The sequence below is a fragment of the Erythrolamprus reginae genome, chromosome 2 (genome assembly GCF_031021105.1).
Source record: "Erythrolamprus reginae isolate rEryReg1 chromosome 2, rEryReg1.hap1, whole genome shotgun sequence".
Taxonomy (NCBI): Eukaryota; Metazoa; Chordata; class Lepidosauria; order Squamata; family Dipsadidae; genus Erythrolamprus; species Erythrolamprus reginae.
Window position 1 is genome coordinate 333,091,300 of NC_091951.1, and position 23,661 is coordinate 333,114,960.

Consider the following 23,661-nt stretch of genomic DNA (forward strand, 5'->3'; position numbering starts at 1 on the left):
AACATGTAAAATAATTGGTTGTGTGGTTTATTTATTTATTGAGTCTGCTGCAGCATTCTTTATTTGATTAAGACAAATGCTTTACTTGAAAACATTCCAACTCCAAGTAAATAATTTGGATGGCTGAACAATTCCTTAAGAAAAGTATACAATTGCAACCAGGTCCAGTGTATTGGTCCTCAGAAGAAAATGTCACAGACTTCTTTCCTACAAATATTTTCAATCATAATCTAGTTCTTTGTGAGTTTATTGGTTTTGGTTCATTAGATTTATACAGGAATTTTTATTCAGGAGTTCACCGTTGCATACATAATCCTCCCTTCTGATTTTTCCTATCAACCACAACCAGTGTGGAAGATTGAGTTAAGAGACTGAGCAGCTCAAATTTAAATCCAATTTATTGGTAATGCAGAAAAAATCAAGGGACTTTCTTTCATATGTGGCGGTTGTGGCCTGAAACAAAAAGTTTTAGGATTAAGATATACAAATGGATGCAAGAAATCACCCAATCACAAACCACCACCCAGAGAGTACAATAATTAAAAAAAAATATGAATGCGCTGAGATGGATAGGCTAACAATAGACTTGCGAGGGCAGAAAGATTCAGAATATTATGAAATCTGGGATAGATGGTATTGATGGATTGAGCATAGAAAAACAAAAACGAAAAGAAAGAGCTAAAATAGAACTAAAATAGAAATGTGTAAATAGAAATGCACAAGTATTTATTTATTTATTTATTTATTTATTTTGTACAATACACAATGAGAGTTTTAGTGGGTATATATTAGTCTCCCTTAATTTTAAAACTCCAGCTTAAAAAAAAAACATTTGACACACACACACACACATATATATAGTAAAATATATCTATGAAAGAATAGAAAAGAAGATATAGTAATAAAACATATCAATGAAAGAATAGAAGAAGAGATATAGGAATAGAAAAAAGGAATAGGAGATATAGGAGAGCAATAGGACAGGGGATGGAAGGCACTCTAGTGCACTTGTATTCGCCCCTTACTGACCTCTTAGGAATCTGGAGAGGTCAACCGTAGATAATCTAGGGGTAAAGTGTTGGGGGTTTGGGGATGACACTATGGAGTCCGGTAATGAGTTCCACGCTTCGACAACTCGGTTACTGAAGTCATATTTTTTACAGTCAAGTTTGGAGCGGTTAATATTAAGTTTAAATCTGTTGTGTGCTCTTGTGTTGTTGTGGTTGAAGCTGAAGTAGTCGCCGACAGGCAGGACGTTGCAGCATATGATCTTGTGGGCAATACTTAGATCATTCTAATTATTGTAATAAAAATAAGATTAAGTAGAATGTGATCAAGTTTATAAAATGTGATTAAGCTCAAAGGAAACAAATACAATTATATAACAATGCAGAATTGCTGGTTGTATTTATCGTATTACTGTTTTTAAAGAAAAGAATGGGAAATTAATAAACTCTATTAAAAAGAGAGAGAGAGAGTGAGCAGCTCAAATCCACAGATGAACTTCTCTGCCGGAAGATGGATTACTTCCTGTAGCTCTCCCCAGCACTTTAACTACTATAAGACATTGGCTTTCATTGCATCTCATGTTATCATCCTTTGCATAATTTTCTACTCCCTGGCAGAGCCCAAGCGCACTCCTAAGAAGAGAAACTCCAGAACAATTGGACACCACTTACTTTTCAGCATGTTAGACTGCAGCTTCCATTTTATTTCACCTTCCAACCCAGCAAGTTAAATAGAACTGATAGCATCTGAAGGCTGAGAAATGATCTACCTCTGTCCTACATATTACATATTTAAAATGTATTTTACAATCCTAAAGTTACTTTTTTATATTTTTGAAATTAGATGAATGCCTATCACTTATCTTGTCCCCCTGTTCTCCCCCACTTATTTTTTAACATACCCTGTTTCCCCGAAAATAAGACGTACCCTGAAAGTAAGGCATGTCAGAGGTTTTGCAGAATTTGCTAATATAAGGCACCCCCCAAAAATAAGGTGTAGTCAAGTTTACATACGGTATGGTGGAAAAACATACGGTACCATTCAAAGCTGTTCATGGTGGTACCGTAATAATGTGGCGCCCCCTGCTGGCCCCTTCCATCGCTTTGTACCATCCAGTATAGCAGACACAGTCTGCTGCTGTCTCACCGCCGTTACAGTCTCCACTACAGTGCGTAGAGTGTAGTTCCTCTGGTGGCCGGAAGCTGCAATAGCGGGAGTATACTGTTGTACCATATAAGTGCCGTCGTTTGTGTGTGTGGGTGCCATGCTGACAGGTACCGTACCGTAATCAGTGTACCGTACGGTACACTTTCTTTGGGGGTGTCAGCTTTTCTGCCTGTGAGTTTGTCTTATTTGAGAAATATAAGGCACTCCCCCCCCCCCCCCCCCGAAAATAAGACGTAGCACAACTTTTGGAGCAAAAATTAATATAAGACAGAGTCTTATTTTCGGGGAAACATGGTAAAGATTACATTGACGTTCAGCTTGAAGATGATTTTGAACATTCTTGCAGCATATAGCTGACCCGATTGGTCTGAAAAAGTTCTAAGCAAGGTCCCTGATGGCACATTTAGGGAAACCTGGAAAGAAATCCTTGAGCTGTGCGCTAGATTTGAACAGCCCTGTTACTAAGTAAAGCAGAAGGACGGTAACTCATTAATCAGTTGATTTGTTATTACTTTATTATGCCCGCCCCATAAAGAGAGAAGTGATTGTTAAGTGTTTTGATTCTGGAGCCAAAAATATTTGGCTGGATTATGTCTTATGTTTTGGGTTACAAACAATTTGACTGACTTTAATTCATTTTGTTTTCAGGTATGAGAAGCCATGGTCCTTCGGTTGCCTCCTTGCAAATGCTTCTGTTTTGTGTGTCCTTTCCATGATAAATGTGCCCAATTTCCTACCAGTTGTCACTGCTTCCTGCCAATGAACAAAGACTGGAGAAATTGCATCAGATTTATTTCGGTGAGCATAATGGTTGGGAAGTATTTTCTCAAATGTGTTGTTTATTAAGGGAACAAAAAGCAATCCAAGCAGGTTTTGCCAGTGCTTGATGGACCCAGTTTCGTTTTCTCTCAACAGTAAATTGCAAACCAGTTGCATTGTTCCATAAAACAAGATTGAAATTATTAAGAATTGTGATTACTTCTTCTACCTGAATAGACATTCATTGACAGTGAAGGTGTTATGGTGGTGGATAGCATCTTCCTTTTAGGATTAATCATCAAGGAGCATTCAAAAAGAGCTCTGTAGACTAGCATTAATAGAGCAGCCATGAAGACCTTTGAAAAGTTATTCAAATGTCATGATGACTTGACTGTAAAAAATATGACTTCAGTAACCGAGTTGTCAAAGCGTGGAACTCATTACCGGACTCCATAGTGTCATCCCCAAACCCCCAACACTTTACCCTTAGATTATCTATGGTTGACCTATCCAGATTCCTAAGAGGTCAATAAGGTCACTAGAGTGCCTTCCGTCCCCTGTCCTATTGTCTCTCCTATATCTCCTATACCTTTCCTTTATTCCTATATCTCTTCTTCTATTCTTTCATTGATATGTTCTATTATTATATCTTCTTTTCTATTATTTCTTAGATACATTTTACTATGAGTATCTCCTCTATAACCTTCATCATGTATCTTACTATGTGTATATAGATATATACCCACTAAAACCCCATTGTGTATTGGCAAAATAAATAAATAAACAAACAAACAAATAAAATAAATAAATAAATAAAATAAATAAATAAATAAATAAATGATTCCCTATCTATAAATATCAGAATCATACAATCAATGATATTTCATATGAGATTTTATGGAAATGAAAGTTGGATTTCAAAGTAAGATAGGGAGAATATTGATGTTCTTGAAAATTGATGTTGGAGAAGATTCTCGAGAATAGCATAGACAGCCAAGAAAACAATCTAAGGAATCATCAAGCAAATCAACCCTTCTCATTTGAAGCACAAAGGACCACGCTCATCATACGACACATTATAGAGAGAGCCAGTTCTCTAGCAGAAAGCTGGAAAGATGTGCGGGAAAGAGAAGAAGAGAATGGACTCAGTTACAATGATGATGGGGACACCAGTGGAGGAGCTGAAGGACCAAATCAGAGACAAATAGTCGTAGAGAAAATATATCTGTGTGGTCTCTAGCAGTCAACAATGACTCGATGGTACATTAATCAGTTATTCAGACTAACTCAGGGGTGTCACACTCAATTTCATTGAGGACTGCAACAAGGTTGTGTTTGACATGGGGAGGGGGTGTTGCATGGCGTGGCTAGGTGAGCTCAATGTTATTTGCGTCGGGGATGCCTGCGGAGGCCCGAGCACTCTGCCAGCGAAAACAGGCTTCCGAGCTCTGTTTTCGGCTGCCACGGCCTCCTGCAACCCTCTGCCAGTGAAAATGGAGCTCTGGGGGGCCACATGCAGCCCAGCCAAGTTCTATTTTCACTGACAGAGGCACCATAGGTCAGTCCTTTGCTATTTCCAGGATGGCCCTGAAGGCCAAATCTAAGTACCCTGCTGGCTGTCCCCAGCCCCTGGACTTTGAGTTTGACACCCCTGCTCTAACTGAATAAACTTTCTATTTGCTTGAATTCTAATCAATGTCGTTTGGTGGGACCCAGGAGAAGAGCCTTCTCTGTGGCGGCCCCGACCCTCTGGAACCAGCTCCCCCTGGAGATTAGAACTGCCCCCACCCTCCTTGCGTTTCGTAAAGTTCTTAAGACCTATCTCTGTCGTCAGGCATGGGGGAACTGAGACATCTCCCCCGGGCCTATACAGTTTATACATGGTATGTTTGGGTGTATGTTTGCTTTTAATAATGGGGTTTTTAGTTTTCTTTAAATTATTAGATTTGTTCTTACATTGTTATTGTTGTGAGCCGCCCCGAGTCTACGGAGAGGGGCGGCATAAAAATCTAATTAATAATAATAATAATAATAATAATAATAATAATAATAATAATAATAATAATAAACATCCAAATAAAGTTTAACAAAGGACGGCATCAAGAGCCAGTGATATTCTAGTACCTGGGTAAGATGAATCAAAGCTTGCACTACCCAGAGTCATCCCAAAGGAGAGTTAGAAAGGTCAAGATGAAATCCCGGTCTTTTATGTGTCATGAGCCATCCTGATTTTAATGTGGAGAAACATTATGACTAGATTTATACATTGTGATGTGTCAACTTTTAGATAAGTGTGCAATCTGGATCTATCAGACAGTGTTCCCTCTAATTTTTTGGGGGGGTGGGCAGAAAAGTATAGTGTCTGAGCGGCAGTCCCTTTGGGACTGGGCGGCACAGAAATAATAAATAAATAAATAAATGAATTAATAAATAAACAAACAAATAAAAAACCCACCCTGTTTTGCCTCAGAGAATTTCAAAATAAAATACTGTACTGTGTGTCTATAACCATGAGCTCATAATAGGGCAACTCTATCAATATCAAAATGTCACTTAAATAGTTGAGCTAGTTTCAAACTAGATTTTGATTTTCTTTCTCTTCCTTACTCCCATTCTTTTTCTTTCTCTTTTCCTTCCTCTCTTTTTTCTATCTGTTTCTCTCTCTTCCTCTCTTCCTCTCTTCCTCTCTCTCTCCTTCCCTCTCACTCTTTCCCTCTCGGCTTCTGGGCAGGTTTGGAAAACTCTGAGTTGATGATGATTTTTAAGTGAGCGATTGCTCACTGCTCAGCTTAGAGGGAACTATGCTATCAGATAAACATCACTACAGAGCACTGCACACCAAGACAATTAAACACAAAAACATTTTTTTTCCCGAACACCATCACTTTGCTAAACAAATAATTCCCTCAACACTGTCAATCTATTTACTAAATCTGCGCTACAATTACTAGCAGTTTTTTCTCATCATTCCTATCATCCATCTCCTTCCACTTATGACTGTGTGACTGTAACTTGTTGTTTGTATCCTTACGATTTATATTAATATTGATTGTTTCTTCATTGCTTATTTGACCCCTACGACAATCATTAATTGTTGTATGTCATGATTCCTGACAAATGTATATTTTCTTTTATGAACACCGAGAGCATAGTCACCAAAGACAAATTCCATGTGTTCGCCTAGCGGTACCTGAACACACTTGTAAGTGGATCACAAGCTTTCTAACAGACAGGAAGCAGCAGGTGAAGCTAGGAAAAATCACATCAGATACATGTACAATTAGCACAGGTGCCCCCCAAGGCTGTGTACTCTTACCACTTCTCTCTATACACTAATGACTGCATCTCAAACAATCCATCTGTTAAACTCCTGAAGTTTTCAGATGATACAACAGTGATCTGACTCATTCGAGACAATGATGAATCCGCATACAGACAGGAAGTTGAACAACTATCCTTGTGGTGTGACCAGAACAATCTAGAACTGAACACACTCAAAACCGTAGAAATGGTGGTAGACTTTAGGAGAAACCCTTCCATCTCTCACAGTACTAGACAACAGAGTATCAACTGTAGAGACCTTCAAATTTCTAGGTTCTATCATATCTCAAGACCTAAAATGATCACCTAACATCAAAAACATCATCAAAAAAGCACAACAAAGAATGTTCTTTCTGCGCCAGTTCAGGAAGCTCAAACTGCCCAAGGACCTGCTGATACAATTATACAGAGGAATCATTGAGTCTGTCATCTGCACCTCTATAACTGTCTGGTTTGGTGCTGCAACCCAACAGGACCGACACAGACCTCAGAGGATAATCAGAACTGCCGAAAAAACAATTGCTGCCAACCTGCCTTCCATTGAGGACCTGTATACTGCACGAGTCAAAAAGAGGACGGGCAAAATATTTACTGACCCCTCGCATCCTGGACATAAACTGTTTCAATTCCTACCCTCAAAACGTCGCTACAGAGCACTGCACACCAAGACAACTAGACACAAGAACAGTTTTTCCCCGAACGCCATAACTCTACTAAACAAATAATTCCCTCAACACTGTCAGACTTTTTTTACTAAATCTGCACTTCTACTAGTTTTTCTCATCATTCCTATCATCCTTTTCCTCCCACAAGACTGTATGACTGTAACTTGTTGCTTGCATCCTAAGATTTTTATTAATATTGATTGTTTCTTCATTGCTTATTTGACCCCTATGACAATCATTAAGTGTTGTACCACATGATTCTTGACAAATGTATCTTTTTCTCTTATGTACGCTGAGAGCATATGCACCAAGACAAATTCCTTGTGTGTACAATCACACTTGGCCAATAAAATTCTATTCTATTCTATTATCACACCTGGCCAATAAATAATTCTATTCTATTATCATATGAACATTTTACTGAATGGTTTAATTCAGTGTGTGACTAGCTAATATTGGGTTATTTAACATATTATATTTAAGTATTTCATGGCTTATGTAATGTAATGTAAGGTCAAGGACAGGAAAGAAATGGCAATTTTGAAGAAGGAATAAAAGGATTAGCCAGAATTATACGCATAGAGGACTTAAGTTTTTCTTTTTAAATGGGATTTATTTTAAATCAGGAAAGTGACTTAAAAAGAATTGAGGCACAATTAAAAAATAAAATTATTATTTAAAATACTGAAAGACAGGGCAGAAACAATGTTGGAAAATGTCTATAATAAAATGTTCAGGAACGTATGGTATGTAAATTTGAAAGCAGAGAAGTAACCACCAACTGAAACTCAGATCTCCGTGCTCAGATAAAAATGCTCAGATAAAAGAAAAATAATTTGGGAAAGTGCACTTTTAAAAATAATTACAGAGTGAATATCAATGTTGGAATAACCTAATATTGACATAAATATAATCATCAGATCTCTCTCTCTTCCTGTTTATTTCTCTTGTCAGATTAGCCGCCTTCTAATTAAAACAATTTAAATGAAAAAAGTATTTTCTTTTAAGAACATAGTATTTGTTCTCACCATTAAAAAAAAAAAAGGTGAAATGAAGCTTCATTTTCAAGTTGTTCCTAACTTGAAACATGCCATTTCTGGCCTCCAGATGGACTCCTGCGGGGAAAAGGCCATTTTCTGGAACCGCCTGCTACCGCACGAATCCCAGCGGCTGATAAGGTCCCATAGAGTTGGCCTTCTCCGGGTCCCGTCGACTAAACAATGTCGTCTGGCGGGCCCCAGGGGAAGAGCCTTCTCTGTGGCGGCCCCGGCCCTCTGGAATCAACTCCCCCCGGAGATTAGAACTGCTCCCACCCTCCTTGTCTTCCGTAAACTACTTAAGACCCACCTATACTGCCAGGCATGGGGGATTGGAGACACCTTTTCCCCCAGGCTTATTATAATTTATGTTTGGTATGTATGTGCTGTTTGGTTTTTAATTATGATAGGGTTTTTAGGGTTTTTTAATATTAGATTTGTGCCAGTATAATATTGTTTTTATCGTTGTTGTGAGCCGCCCCGAGTCTTCGGGGAGCGGTGGCATACAAATCTAATAAATTATTATTATTATGATTATGATTATTATGATTATGATTATGATTATGATTATTATTTCGCCCTCCCTATGCTCCTAAAAAAGCTCTGAAGCCTGGGGAGGGCAAAAAAACGGTGTGTTGTCATGTGCCCCAAGTGGGGAGGCCACATGTGCATTCATGGGGGCCACCACATGGAATTTGAGGTGTGGGCATGCACGCATGTAACCCCTCCCCCATGCTCTGGTTTTGGTAAACGAACCAAAAAAGGTTCACCATCACTGCGTTTATGGGGTGACTTGATCGAAGTGTATAAAATCATGCATGGGATAGAAAAGCTGGATAGAGAAAATTTCTTTTCTCTATCACACAATACTAGGAAGAGGGAGCACTCCCTAAAGCTCATAGGTAAGAAAGCGAGGACAAATAAAGGGAAATAGTATTTCTTCACCCAGAGGGTCGTTGGTTCATGGAATTCACTTACAGAAGTGGTCGTGACAGCTGTCAGCCTGGATAGCTTCAAGGCAGGATTAGACAGATTCATAGATGCCAAGTGTATCAGTGGTTATTGAAACGGATGTCCATGTGCTGGCTCTATGTTGGTTGAGGCAGGTAGGATTCCCTTGAATACCATTTGTTGGGGGTCAAGGGAAAGGGAGGGTCTTGCCTTCTCTTTCTGCTCAAGATCCCCATGGACAATTGGTGGGCCACTGTGGGACACAGAATGCTGGACTCCATGGGCTTTGGCCTGATTCAGCATGGCTCTTCTTATGTTCTTGTATACTGGTATAAGATTTCTTGCTTAAGCAGGGGGCTGGACTACAACAGTGGTTCTCAACCTTTCTAATGCCGCAACCCTTTAATACCGTTCTTCATGTTGTGGTGACCCCCAACCATAAATCTAGCGCCAATTCTCCCAACAGAGCTTTAAACTGATTGGCAGGAAGGGCAGAGGGACTCCCCCACTGTAAACGCCTGATTGGTCGGATTGTAAAAATATGTTCCAAGGCGCCAGAATAGAAGCTTTAATTCCTAACACCTCGGGAGATTTGTCTTTTGCAATGGTCTTAGACGACCCCTGTGAAACGGTCGTTCAACCCCCAAAGGGGCCCCCGACCCCCAGGTTGAGAACCACTGGACTAGAAGGTCTCCAATGTCCCTTCTTACTATTCTATTCTATTCTATTTGTCTTGCTCCAACTTATCAAGATCCTTCTGCATAATCTCTATCCTTCTGTATAGTCTGGAGGATAGAAGGGAAAGGGGGGACATGATCGAAACATTTAAATATGTTAAAGTGTTAAATAAGGTTCAGGAGGGAAGTGTTTTTAATAGGAAAGTGAACACAAGAACAAGGGGACACAATCTGAGGTTAGCTGGGGGAAAGATCAGAAGCAACATAAGAAAATATTATTTTACTGAAAGAGTAGTAGATACTTGGAACAAACTTCCAGCAGACGCGGTTGGTAAATCCACAGTAACTGAATTTAAAAATGTCTTGGATAAACATAGATCCATCCTAAAATAAAATACAGGAAATAGTATAAGGGCAGACTAGACGGACCATGAGGTTTTTTTCTGCCATCAATCTTCTATGTTTCTTCCATATCTTAACAGTGTCCTCTAAAATGTCTGTTTCCCCACAATACACAGATTTGATAAACATATCTTCTAACTCCACATATTCATTATTTATAAGCAGCTTGGGTTGACAATTTCCTCAAGTGAATAGAATAAAATAGAATTTTATTGGCCAAGTATGATTGGACAGACAAGGAATTTTGTCATTGGTGCAGATGCTCTCAGTGTACATAAAAGAATCACGAACCTCAAGAATCACGAGGTACAACACTTAATGATTGTCACAGTGAGATATGGAACTAGTGGGGGTTAAAAACCTCAGCGGGTATAATTGTTCAATGAGCTCTGTGTCCAGCTAATGGTAGGCAGTCGGGCTCTCTCGTGCCATCTTTTCTACTGAAATCTCACTTAAAACTGTTGTCAAATGCTTAATCAATCCTTTAAATTATCTGAAAAGAATACTTTGAAAATATGCCCCATTGAATATTCTCTACGGATTAGAAGACTTTCAAGATCCCTTCTGTTCTGTCGGGCTCTCTGGTAGACTCCTCCCAAAAATTCACAGGTACAAATTTCAGACACACACACGTTTGAAAATTAAAAACAATGTTCTTTATAATGAAAATTCACTTGAACTAAGCCCTCTTTTAGTATAGAAAGAGCACTGGTCTCCAAACAAACTGGTAATTTGTACAAGTCCCTTATAAGTTCTGAGATACTTAGCTTGCAGCTGTGAGGCAATTCACAGTCCTTCTTCTTTCACAAAGTGAAACACACTTTGCTCTGGTTTAGTTTCAAAGCGGGGGAAAATCAGCACACAAAAGGTCAAAGTCAGTAAAGCAGTCATGAAACACAACGATCAGATAATCCTCCACAATGGTCAAACCCACAGGCTGCTATTTATAGCAGCCTCACTAGTTACAACAGCCCCACCCAACCACAGATGGCCTCATTTTGTTTGATAATAATCTCTCAGTTGTTGTTGCCTATGCATCGCTCTCCGCATGTGTGGCTGTATCATTAACTCTTGTTCTGAATCCAAGGAGGAGCTAGATAATTGATCTCCTTCTGAGCTGTCGGCCACACTCCCCTCCTCCCTGTCACTCATGTCTTCTTGGTCAGAGGAGCCTTCATTATCAGATTCCACCGGGGGCAAAACAGGCCTGCAGCATGTGGATGTCTCCCCCACAGCCACAGTCCTTGGGGCAGGAGCAGGGCCAGAGCTAACCACAACACCTTCCAACTCTGTTATTCTGTTCTGAATATGTGTCATCAACAATTATGTCTTGTCTCATTTCCCAGTGAATTCCAATTTCTTCCTGGAGGTGAAAGTGGACACAGGCATGAAGCTGTGGCAGTTAATATTAAAAGCATTTGTTCTGTTGCCGTATCTCAGTGTATGGCTTGCTGATGGTGAGTGCTCCATCTTCCTTGCTCATTATTATTACAATTTTGAAATTATTCAATATACATGATAACTAGCTCTACTGTTAATAGTTCTTAATGTTTAGCTTTTATTTCTAGCTTTTGGCTGGTATCGTCCCACCACTGTAACGTCTGGTTATCTGCCACCCCCACTGAAGAAAACACAACCTGTTCCACAGAAACTATAACTGAGTCATCAACTTCTACCAGTCTCCTGTTCCTCAACCTTGGTTGCTTCACAATGGTTGGACTTCAACTCCCAGAATTCCTCAACCAATTATACTTTTATTGGGGAGTTCTGGGAGTTGGATTCCGCACATTTTAAGGTTGCCAAGATTGAGAAGGACTTCCTAAATAATGTCAGAGCCTCTACGCGCTGGATGCTATTTTATGTGGAAATGCAATAAGTATTACTTTAGATCAGCGGTCTCCAACCTTGGCAACTTTAAGACTTGTGGACTTTAATTATGCGAATTTCCCAGCCAGTTTTGCTGACTGAGGAATTTTGGAAGTTTATTATTTATTTATTACTTATTAATTGGATTTGTATGCCGCCCCTCTCCGAAGACTCGAGGCGGCTCACAACATATCAAAAACAACATATCATATACATATCTAAAAAATCCAATTAATATAACTAAAAAACTTTTTAAAACACTAATAAGTTTAAAAAACTTTAAACACTTCAAAAAAGACATTGAAACTCCGGAGAAGGTGCAGAAAAGAGCAACCAAAATGATCAGGGGACTAGAAACCAAGACTTACAAAGAGAGACTGCGGGATCTGGGCATGGATAGCCTAGAGAAAAGGAGGGCCAGAGCGGACATGATAGCAGTCTACAGGTATACGAGGGGTTGCCACAGAGAGGAGGGGATCACTTTATTTTCCAGGGCACCGGAGGGCCGGACGAGGAACAACGGCTGGAAGCTGACCAAGGAGAGATTCAACCTGGAAATAAGGAAGAACTTCCTGACGGTCAGAATGATCAACCAGTGGAACAACCTACCAGCGGACATTGTGAACTCCAATACTCTGGACATTTTTAAGAGGAAATTGGATTGCCATTTGGCTGGGATGCTATAGGGTTCCTGCTTAGGCAGGGGGTTGGACTTGATGACCTGCATGGTCCCTTCCAACTCTAACAATAAATGAATGAATGAATGAATGAATGAATGAATGAATGAATGAATGAATGAATAAAAAATAAACATTCATTATCATTCATATAGCAAAACATACTACACTCGTCGGCCAGGAGGCTAAGGTCTAATGGCCGCAAGCCTGGTGGCATAAATAGGTCTTTAAGCTTCTACAGAAGACGAGGAGGGTGGGGGCAGTGCAAATCTCCAGGGGGAGCTGATTCCAGAGGGCCGGGCCCCCCACAGAGAAGGTTTTTCCCCAGGTCCCGCCAAACGATATTGTTTAGTTGATGGGACCTGGAGAAGGCCAACTCTGTGGGACCTAACCGGTCGCTAGGACTCATGCATCAGAAGGTGGTCCCGGAGGTAATGGGCCCGATGCCATGTAGGGCTTTAAAGTCCATGAGTTAAACTCCACAAGTTTTAAAGTTTCCAAGGTTGGAGAGTCCTGCTTTAGATCACCCCTTCTTGATGCCATCTCCTTACTTCTGGCATATCCTACCCCATTATTATTTTTTTCTAATGTCAATACATCTTAATTCTGGTATTTTTAACATGTGAACGAGATAATTTACTGTACAGTGTTAGATGCAAGTATCGCATAGAAACTTTTAAAAACTTGCCTGCTGTTATGTTTTCGTTGCTTTTATATTGTATTTTTATTCATTACTATATTTCAAGCTGTGCTTTCAGTGTCGTTTTAATATGGTTGTATAGCTTTGAAGCATTAAAATACTCAAGTTGCTTTAATTTAAAAAAAATTGCCTAGGCCAGTGATGGCGAACCTATCGCACGAGTGCTTTTGCCCTAGCTCAGCTCCAGTGTGCTGGCCAATTGATTTTTGGCTCACACGAAGGCTCTGGGAGGCATTTTTGGCTTCCAAAGAGCATCCGGGGGGGATGGGGGAGGGCGTTTTTACTCTCCCCCGGCTCCAGGGAAGCCTTTGGAGCCTGGGGAGGGTGAAACACGAGCCTACTGGGCCCAACAGAAGTTGGGAACAGGCCACCTACAGAGTGTTGTACATACTCCTGATCAGTTGGAGGATGATGAAGATATTGAGGACTCGGATTCAGATAGTGTTTATGAAGTAGTGGGGGGCCCAGGGTTACAGGTAGTAGAACAGGTGGGAGGCCAGCCACAGGATGGGGCTATGAGTTCAGGATCTAGCAAGGGAGAATCAGATGTACGCTGGGTTAATCCTAAATTCAGAAGAATTCAGAAACGTAGAGAGCAAAGGTCTGGAAGAAGATATTAAGGAGAGGAATGGGTTAAATATTGTAGTGAGGTAATTGGCACGTCAGGGGGCTAGTGGAGAAGAAGGGTGAAGTTTCAACGTTGCTGAAAGGAAATATGGAGGGGGTTTTCGCCACGCTAAAGTAAGCCAAAGAATTTTGTATTGTATTTAGTCAGTGTTGCTGTTTTTTATAGCTTTGTAGTTAGGAAATAAATCTTGTCTAAGTGAAGCAGGAAAAGGGAATGTGAGGAATGCGGCTAGAAGAGGGATAACGGACCGATTGATGTCTGGAATGTGTTAAAGTAAAAGAGAGCAGAGAAATAAACGGAATTGCTTTATTCATGAAATGATGCATTTAATGAGAGTTACTTGTGATTACTAAACTTCTACCAGAAACCAGAACACAGAGGGTTTCCGGGGGCTGGGGGAAGCTATTTTCATCCTCCTCAGGCATTGAATTATGAGTGTGGGCACTCGCACATGCGCGAAAGCATGCGCGCACACTCTTTCGGCACCTGGTGGAAAAAAGATTCAGTCTCACTGGCCCAGACCATGTTTTCTTCAAAGTTGGCACCAGATGTTGATTGCGGCATCCATCATTTCTGATTTTTGGTTATACCACCCTTAGCCAGGATTAGCTGCCTGCAAATGTCCAGTTTTAAGCAGTAGTCTTCTACTATTTTCCTTTTGTCAGATATTGTTTGCTTTGGACATAGCACAGAAGGGTCAGCAATAAACACTAAAGAAACATTAGCCCCCTTCCTTTGGGTAGCTGCATGGATTGGGACTAGAAGGAAAAATAACATTTCAGTATCATCCCAAAAAAGATGGGAAAGTGGGTCATGAAATCATCTTAATTATCTTTTCTTTTAACCATGGAACTAAAATGATATTTATAGCCCCCAAGAAGGGTGAATTTGAATATGGATCTGCCACACGAATCCCAGCGACCAGTTAGGTCCCACAGAGTTGGCTTTCTCTGGGTCCCGTCGACTAAACAATGTCATCTGGCGGGACCCAGAGAAAGAGCCTTCTCTGTGGCAGCCCCGACCCTCTGGAACCAGCTCCCCCCAGAGATTAAGATTGCCCCCACCCTCCTTGCCTTTCGTAAACTTCTTAAAACCCACCTCTGCCGTCAGGCATGGGGGAACTGAGTCATCTCCCCTGGCCTATATAGTTTATGCATGGTATGTTTGTGTGTGTCTGGCTTTTTAAATAAGGGGTTTTTAGAGACTTTTTAATATTAGATTTGTTATACATTGTTTTTTATTATTGTTGTGAGCCGCCCAGAGTCTGCGGAGAGCGGCGGCATACAAATCTAATAAATAAATAAATAAATTTAAACTTAGATCACCATGGAAAAAGGAGAAATTTAAGTTGTTACTAGTAATCTAGTAACAATTAGTTTATTAGAAACAATTAATGGATTATCATGAAATGTTAGCAGAAAGTATCTACAACAATAAAACAGGTTTACCTTTAAACATTTTAGAATGTTTAAATGTAATTTTTTCCCCATATCTTTAGCTTACATTGTACATGCTTACATATGTGCAATTCAACCATTGGCATAACACTTAGCAAATAACAGATAAATTAAACTTCATGAATGAAAGAAAGGAATGTTAGCTAAATTTAGTATATGTTCAAAAACTAAAGGTTTCTTGCATGAATCCCCTGTTTGTTTGGGAAGCCATGCTGTTGAGGGATGGTAATTTATTATCCAGCACATCTGAAAAGCATATGATTAGGGAAAGCTTAATCTTTAGAAAACAGAAATCTGGCAAAATACTAAAGCAAGACAACAAAATACTCTTTATCTGTTGTTGTATAACTGGAGAAGCCAGGCAGCTGGAAAAATAGCTTTGATAACTTCCAGTAAGAATTTGGCAATTGTTCTTCTAATGTCTGCTGATCCATCTGTTATAACAGTCTACTGAGAAAGCAGCGGCTGTGTCTTTTTTTACACTGAATACTCCTAATTTGTCACAGCAAAGTGGTGCTGCCAGCTTCTCTTTTATTGCCAGAGCTTGAAATATACATTGATGAGACTTCGGTTTGTGTCATATATGCCATATTTGCCAGGGTAGCTTTAAAACATTTGGTAATAGGCATCCTTTTGTGCTGTAGTCATTTCATCTGACATTTCACAAGATATGGATGGGTTTATGGGTTAGCATTAGAATCATAGACTACAAAGCTTATCTGGGTTAAGGTAAAAATATGTGTAGTCAAGGCTATGGTTTTCCCAGTTGCAATGACTGCTAGATATGCAGGTCAGCAGTTCAGATCTCATTACTAGCTCAAGGTTGACTCAGCCTTCCATCCTTCCAATGTGGGTAAAATGAGGACCTGGATTATGGGGGCAATAGGCTGGCTCTGTTAAAAACTGCTATTGCTAACATGTTGTAAGCCGCCCTGAGTCTAAGGAGAAAGGTGGCATAAAAAAAACTAAATGGATGGATGGATAGATGGATAGATGAATGAATGAATGAATGAATGAATGAATGAATGAATGGCTGTGAAAGTTGGACCATAAGAAGGCTAAGCACCAAAGAATTGAGGCCTTTCAACTATGGTACTGGAGAAGACTCCTGCAAATCCCTTGGACTGCAAGGCAATCAAACTGGTCAGTCCTAGAAGAGATCAACCCTGCTCTTTAGAAGGCTAGATCCTGGACTCACTGGAGAGGACCCTAATGCTGGGAAAGATTGAGTCCAAAAGAAGAAGGAGACAGAGAATGTGGTGGCTGGATGGAGTCACTGAAGCTTAGATGGACTCTGGGGGATGGTGCAGAACAGAAAGGCCTGGAGAAACATTGTCCATGGAGTCACAATGGTTTGGTTACTAACAAGAAACGTAGGTTTACCTCAAAATTCTGACTCACAGAAGGCAATGTACAAAATGAGCAATGAGCCAGGGTGGTGCAGCAGGTAGAGTGCTGTACTGCAGGCCACTGAAGCTGACTGTAGATCTGAAGGTCAGCAGTTCAAATCTCATCACTGGCTCAAGGCTGACTCAGCCTTCCATCCTTCCGGTAGGTAGGTAGGTAGGTAGGTAGATATAGATAGATAGATAGATAGATAGATAGATAGATAGATAGATAGATAGATAGATAGATAGATAGATGATAGATAGATAGATAGATAGATAGATAGATGAAGTAGATAGATAGATAGATAGATAGATAGATAGATAGATAGATAGATAGATAGATAGATAGATAGATAGAAGAGAATGAAAGTCAGAAGACAAAATAAGTCAATAGCTAGGAGTTCTAAAATAAAAGCCACACAATCATTTGTAAATTGGTTTTGTTCTAGTGATATTTCAAAATTGAGAATTGGCTTCTTTCATCAGGATACTGCAGAATAGTATAACAGACCAGCTGTTTCTAAACAGAGCCAAGCTCCCCTTCATACTTCTGTTTATTCTGAGGCTCTGTCTTCAGATATGAATATTCTCAAAGGCTCACTTGAGAAGGCTCTTAATCTGGATCAAATGAAGACTGAGCAGATAACAGCAGCCAGGGGAAGAAATGTAAATCAACAATTTGTCTGGGAAAAGACAATACACAGAAGAGTAGTTAAAATCCAGTCCAATGTTCCGACAGCCAGCCAGATTTGTCCGCCAGTTTCATAAGCAGGATTCGCAGAAATCATACATCACACCAGGCAATCAAACCATTGTTTCCAACAGAGAAACCTGGATGGGAGCTGCCATTAAACCAGGCTGCGAACAGTTGTCTAATTTAATTTCCCTCTTGCTTGGCAAGGAGTCTCGCTGAGCATCTTTGCTCTGGTCTCCACTTTACTTGCCAAGTCTTGGAGATTGTATCATAGCATCCGACTGCTTCAGCATTTGATGAGTCTCAGGTGATTTCTGGCTTGGTATCTCCAGAGGCTAACACTTCACTGGTTCAGCTGGAGCAGCTTCTTCAATGTCAGAATTTGAAACCTAGACCAGGACAAAGTCCAGTTCTTTTAACAGCTGTAAAACCTGAGATTAGTGAGGCAGAAACCTTGCAGATGCCTACAGTGTTCCCTCGATTTCCGCAGGGGATGCGTTCTGAGACTGCCCGCGAAAGTCGAATTTCCGTGAAGTAGAGATGCGGAAGTAAATACACTATTTTTGGCTATGAACAGTATCCCAAGCCTTCCCTTAACACTTTAAACCCCTAAATTACAATTTCCCATTCCCTTAGCAACCATTTAGATTATTACTCACCATGTTTATTTATTAAAGTTTATTTAAAAAAATGTTTTTTAAAGGCAGACAAAAGTTTGGCAATGACATATGACATCATCGGGCGGGAAAAACTGTGGTATAAGGGAAAAAACGCGAAGTATTTTTTAATTAATATTTTTGAAAAACCGTGGTATAGATGTTCCGTGAAGTTTGAACCCACGAAAATCGAGGGAACACTGTATTCCAAAAGTGTGTCATATGGTAATTAGTGATGGGCGAACTGAACCCGCACAATTCGGGTCCGTACCGAATTTTACGGTGTTCGGTATGCCGAAGACAAACCTGAAATTTTTGCAAAGTTCGGGGTCGTGTTCGGCGTTTGGAGCTTTGCCGACACCGGCAGGTTGCTAAGGATGCCAAGGTGGTCACTTTCTGGATTCCATGGAATCCAGGAAGTGATCACCTTGGCGTCCATAGCAACCTGCCGGTGACGTCAAAGCTCCGCCCCCGGAATCTCTTCATGGGAGGGATTCCCCAGCTCCTTCAAAGGGAGGTCTTCCTTTGTTATTTTTACGAAAAAGGACACCGCAGCGGCGATGCAAGCAAAGGGCGGTCCTTTCACGTAAAAATAAACATGTGAATTCCATGGAATCCAGGAAGTGATCACCTTGGCGTCCTTAGCAACCTTTCAGTGACGTCAAAGCTCCGCCCCCAGAATCTCTTCATGGGAGGGATTCCCCATTCGAGTTCGGGTTGACTAAAATATAGGCGATCTCTTTGTTCCTTGATTTCATCTTTACCCAATCTTGGTTTTAATTGTGTTTCTCTCCCTGCTCCACCTTAAATATTAAATATGAGACACTATAGCTTTACTACTAATTTATATTTATATTTTAGCAGTGTGATATGCATTTCTATAGGATACTACTAGTTTTGGGGGGGGGGAGAAAATCAGGGTAGAAATAACACAGTTGCAACCAAGGCAAATTCAAGTCCATAACCTCACCTACAAAAAGATATTGGTAAAATTGAACATGTCCAAAGACGGGCTACAAAAATGATGGAAGGTCTTACGCATAAAATTTATCGGGAAAGACGTAATGAACTCAATCTGTATAGTCTGGAGGATAGAAGGAAAAGGGGGGACATGATCAAAACATTTAAATGTTAAAGGGTTAAATAAGGTTCAGGAGGGAAGTGTTTTTAATAGGAAAATGAACACAAGAACAAGGGGACACAATCTGAAGTTAGTTGGAGGAAAGATCAAAGGCAACATGAGAAAATATTATTTTACTGAAAGAGTAGTAGATCCTTGGAATAAACTTCTAGGAGACGTGGTTGGTAAATCCACAGTTACTGAATTTAAACATGCTTGGGATAAACATATATCCATCCTAAGATAAAATACAGGAAATAGTATAAGGGCAGACTAGATGGACCATGAGGTCTTTTTCTGCCGCCAATCTTCTATGTTTCTATAATCTAGCCTTGTAACCACTCTGATAACGACAACTGTTTTCAATATTCCAATTGTTCAGGACAATCTCCTCCTGGGAAACCTAGAATAATAAGTTGCTTGTCTCCAGGAAATGAAACATTTACTTGTCGATGGGAACCTAATTCAGATGGGGGTCTTCCTACAAATTACACTTTGCTCTACAACTCCGTTGGGTAAGAATATAAGGGAAAGTGGGAATGAACAATAACTTTAATGTACTTTGTTCTCATATAGACTCAATAGAGGTAGATGCACCTTAAGAATAAGGTTATCATATATAAAGTAATACAATGCTTGCAAACCTAACTACAGTGATACTTTGTCTTACAAACTTAATTGGTTCCAGGTGAAAAGTTTGTAAGACGAAACAATGTTTCCCATAGGAATCAATGTAAAAGCGATTAATGTGTGCAAGCCCAAAATTCACCCCTTTTGCCAGCCGAAGCACCCATTTTTGCACTGCTGGGATTCCCCTGAGGCTCCCCTTCATGGGAAACCCCACCTCCGGACTTCTGTGTTTTTGCGATGCTGCATGGGAGTCCCAGCAGGGGAATCCCAGCATCGCAAAAACGAGTGCTTAGCTGGCAATGGAAGTCCGGAGGTGGGGTTTCCCAGCGAAGGGAGCATCAGTGAAATTGCAGCAGCGCAAAAACCCGGAAGTCCGGAGGGGGGGGGTTTCCCATGGAGGGGGGCCTCAGGGGAATCCCAGCAGCGCAAAAACGGGTGCTTTGCTGGCAACGGAAGTCCGGAGGCCGGGCATCTCGACGGCGGTGGTGGGTTTGTAAGGTGAAAATAGTTTGGAAGAAGAGGCAAAAAAATCTTAAAACCCGGGTTTGTATCTCGAAAAGTTTGTATGACGAGGCGTTTGTAAGACGAGGTATCACTGTACAGGCATACTTTACACATCAAAGTCTTGTGTTGTCAAAGGCATAGCTGTCCCGCTTTTATAGATGTAAATAATGGATCATCTGAAAGGTTGAACAAAGAAATAGGTGATGTTGGAGAAAATTGTTACAATGCTTTAGGCCATTAGAAGAATAAGTCATTCAATAACAGGTGAATTAATACTAAATTTCTCTTTTGAAGCACTAGTCATGAAGCTAAAGTTTAAATCTTTTAGAAACATAATGAAAAAGCAAGAGTCGTTAGAGAACAATCTGTGGGAGGCAATTAAGAAAAAAAGGCCAACACAAGATGGGGTGGCTAGATACAATCCCTGGAGACTGAAGCATAAGCTTGCAAAAAGTCAACAAACCCCTATAGGTAAAATAATATTCATTGGATCCAAATGTTTTCTAATCAAAGATGTACAGGGTGACTGAAAGACTAAGTGACCATGTATATTGTTACCACCCAGATCTGTTAATCTTAAGGTTAGGGTAAGGGTGAGGGACAAATGACTGTTGTACACATAGTCCTCAACCACAATTGAGCACAAATTTCTGTTGCTAAGTGAGACAGTTCTATTTTTGCTCTATTTTATTATTTTTCTTGGCACAGCTGTTAAGTAAACCATTGTCGTTGCTAACTTAGTAGCACAGTTGTTAAGTGAATTCGAATTTCCCAATGAGTTCACTTGTCAGAAAGTCGCGAAAGCGGATCATGTGACTATGGGGATGCCGCAATAGTCATAAGCGTGACATGCGGTCATAAATTACCGTATTTTTCAGACTATAAGATGCAATAAGGGTGGAAATGTCTGTGCGTCTTATAGAATGAATGTTGCCAAAGCCCCTCCCACCCATAAATCCCCACCCCTTGGTCTCTGCCTCCCAGCAGTTTGCCTCCTTGCAGCTGCTGGTGCTGCTGCCCCCTATCACTGCCCACGCGCTCTCTATTTTCGGTGTCCATGCACCCCATTTTCAGCCTCCCCACGTCCCAGTTTCTGCCTTGACACGTCCCATTTTTGGCCAATTCCAGGTGATGGGGATAGGCAATGGCGGCAATCTGCTACCTGGAAAAGGCCAAAAACGGGACATGCATAGAGGCAAAAAATGGAACAGGTAGAGGTGGTGATAGGTGGCAGTGGTGATGGGCGGCGCCAGCACCGATGAGCAGCAGTGATCTCCGCAACACGGAAAAGCTGATTGGTGGTATTCCAGAAGGCAGATCCAACTGCCAATCAGCTGCTTGTGTTAAATCAGGCTGTGCCAAAGCCGACCATTTGCTGCAAGGAGGCAAATTGCTGGGAGGCAGAGGCTGTTTTTTTCCCCTTGTTTTCCTCCCCAAAAGCTAGGTGCATCTTATAGTCCAGAGTGTCTTATAATCTGAAAAATATGTACTTTTTTTCAGAACCGTTGTTATTTCAAACTATTACTTAATGAAATGTTGCAAGCGTTGTAAGTCTGCCCCCTCTTATGTGTTACGATTGTTGTTCCGGGAATCTCCAGTTAGCCTCCCAACAGATTTGGAAACTACCACATGTGGTGATTTACTATGTTTGAATGGTGTTTAGGTGACCAGCAAAACTCTTACCTTAATTCATTCCTAAGGACATCAGCTACGTTTTATTCCATGTTGTGTGCTTATAACAGTAATGTTAATGTAATACAGTGACACCTTGTCTTACAAACTTAATTGGTTCTGGGACGAGGTTCTTAAGGTGAAAAGTTTGTAAGATGAAACAATGTTTCCCATAGGAATCAATGGAAAAGTGATTAATGCGTGCAAGCCCAAAATTCACCCCTTTTGCCAGCCGAAGCGCCCGTTTTTGCGCTGCTGGGATTTCCCTGAGGCTCCCCTCCATGGGAAAACCCACCTCCGGACCTCTGTGTTTTTGCGATGCTGCAATTACACTGAGGTTCTCCTCACTGGGAAACCCCACCTCCAGACTTCCGTTGCCAGCGAAGCGCCCGTTTTTGTGCTGCTGGGATTCCCCTGCAGCATCACAAAAACACGGAAGTCCGGAAGTGGGGTTTCCTATGGAGGGGAGCCTCAGGGAAATCCCAGCAGTGCAAAAGCGGGTGCTTTGCTGGCAACAGAAGTCCGGAGTCGGAGCATACCAGCGGCGGCGGTGGGTTTGTAAGGTGAAAATAGTTTGTAAGAATCTTAAACCCCGGGTTTGTATCTCGAAAAGTTTGTATGACGAGGCGTTTGTAAGACGAGGTATCACTGTACTCATATTAAGTAATTTAAGGATATGCTTATTTATTTTTGATAAATATTAACACTTCTGTGTTAACTATTGCTTTACATGCTTATGTTTCAGTGAAGAAGAGATCCGTGAATGTCCAGATTACTTATCTGCTGGGCCCAATTCTTGTTACTTTAATCAAAGAATCACCAGGCTGTGGCAAACATACAATATCAGTGTAAAAGCTACCAATAACGCAGGAAGTAATTCATCAGATCCCCATTTTGTGGATGTAAAAGAAATGGGTAAGAGCAGAAGCCAAGTGAAACTCAAGCTTTTATTTTGCTCTATAATTAGAAAAAGAGAAGATGGCAGAGTAGTTCAACATCATGATTTTCACAAAGCTAATCTCAGTGTAGCCAGAAGAAGTAATCAATGCTAGCCATCAATTCTATTGAAAATCAAGAAGAAAAATAATAGCAAACTAAGATTATCTCAGTCAAAAGATCTATGACTCATTTGAAAGTTTAATGGGCTTTAAGACCCAGATTTTTGCCAGACCCATCCTCGAATACAGCTCATCTGTTTGGAACCCATATCGCATCTCAGACATTAACACCCTTGAAAATGTCCAAAGATACTTCACCAGAAGAGCCCTTCACTCCTCCATTCGAAATAGAATACCCTACAAGACTAGACTTTCAATCCTGGGCCTAGAAAGTTTAGAAATAAGATGCCTTAAACAAGATCTAAGTATTGCCCACAAGATCATATGCTGCAACGTCCTGCCTGTCGGCGACTACTTCAGGTTCAACCACAACAACACAACAGCACACAACAGATTTAAACTTAATATTAATGACTCCAAACTTGACTGTAAAAAATATGACTTCAGTAACCGAGTTGTCGAAGCGTGGAATTCATTACCGGACTCCATAGTGTCATCCCCAAACCCCCAACAATTACCCTTAGATTATCTACGGTTGACCTATCCCGATTCCTAAGAAGTCAGTAAGGGCACTAGAGTGCCTTCCGTCCCCTGTCCTATTGCTCTCCTATATCTCCTATACCTT

General features: G+C 40.7%; 1 protein-coding gene across 1 annotated transcript in view; it reads left to right on the top strand.

Moving 5' to 3' along the window:
• PRLR (prolactin receptor) overlaps positions 1–23,661 on the top strand; it is a 193,419-nt gene that overhangs the window by 151,152 nt on the left and 18,606 nt on the right. The window contains exons 4-7 of the mRNA XM_070743460.1: positions 2,824–2,973; positions 11,334–11,444; positions 19,556–19,688; positions 22,724–22,893. Of these exons, the coding sequence (XP_070599561.1) occupies positions 2,895–2,973; positions 11,334–11,444; positions 19,556–19,688; positions 22,724–22,893 (493 nt within the window). The 5' untranslated portion in view covers positions 2,824–2,894. The remainder of the gene's footprint in view (positions 1–2,823; positions 2,974–11,333; positions 11,445–19,555; positions 19,689–22,723; positions 22,894–23,661) is intronic.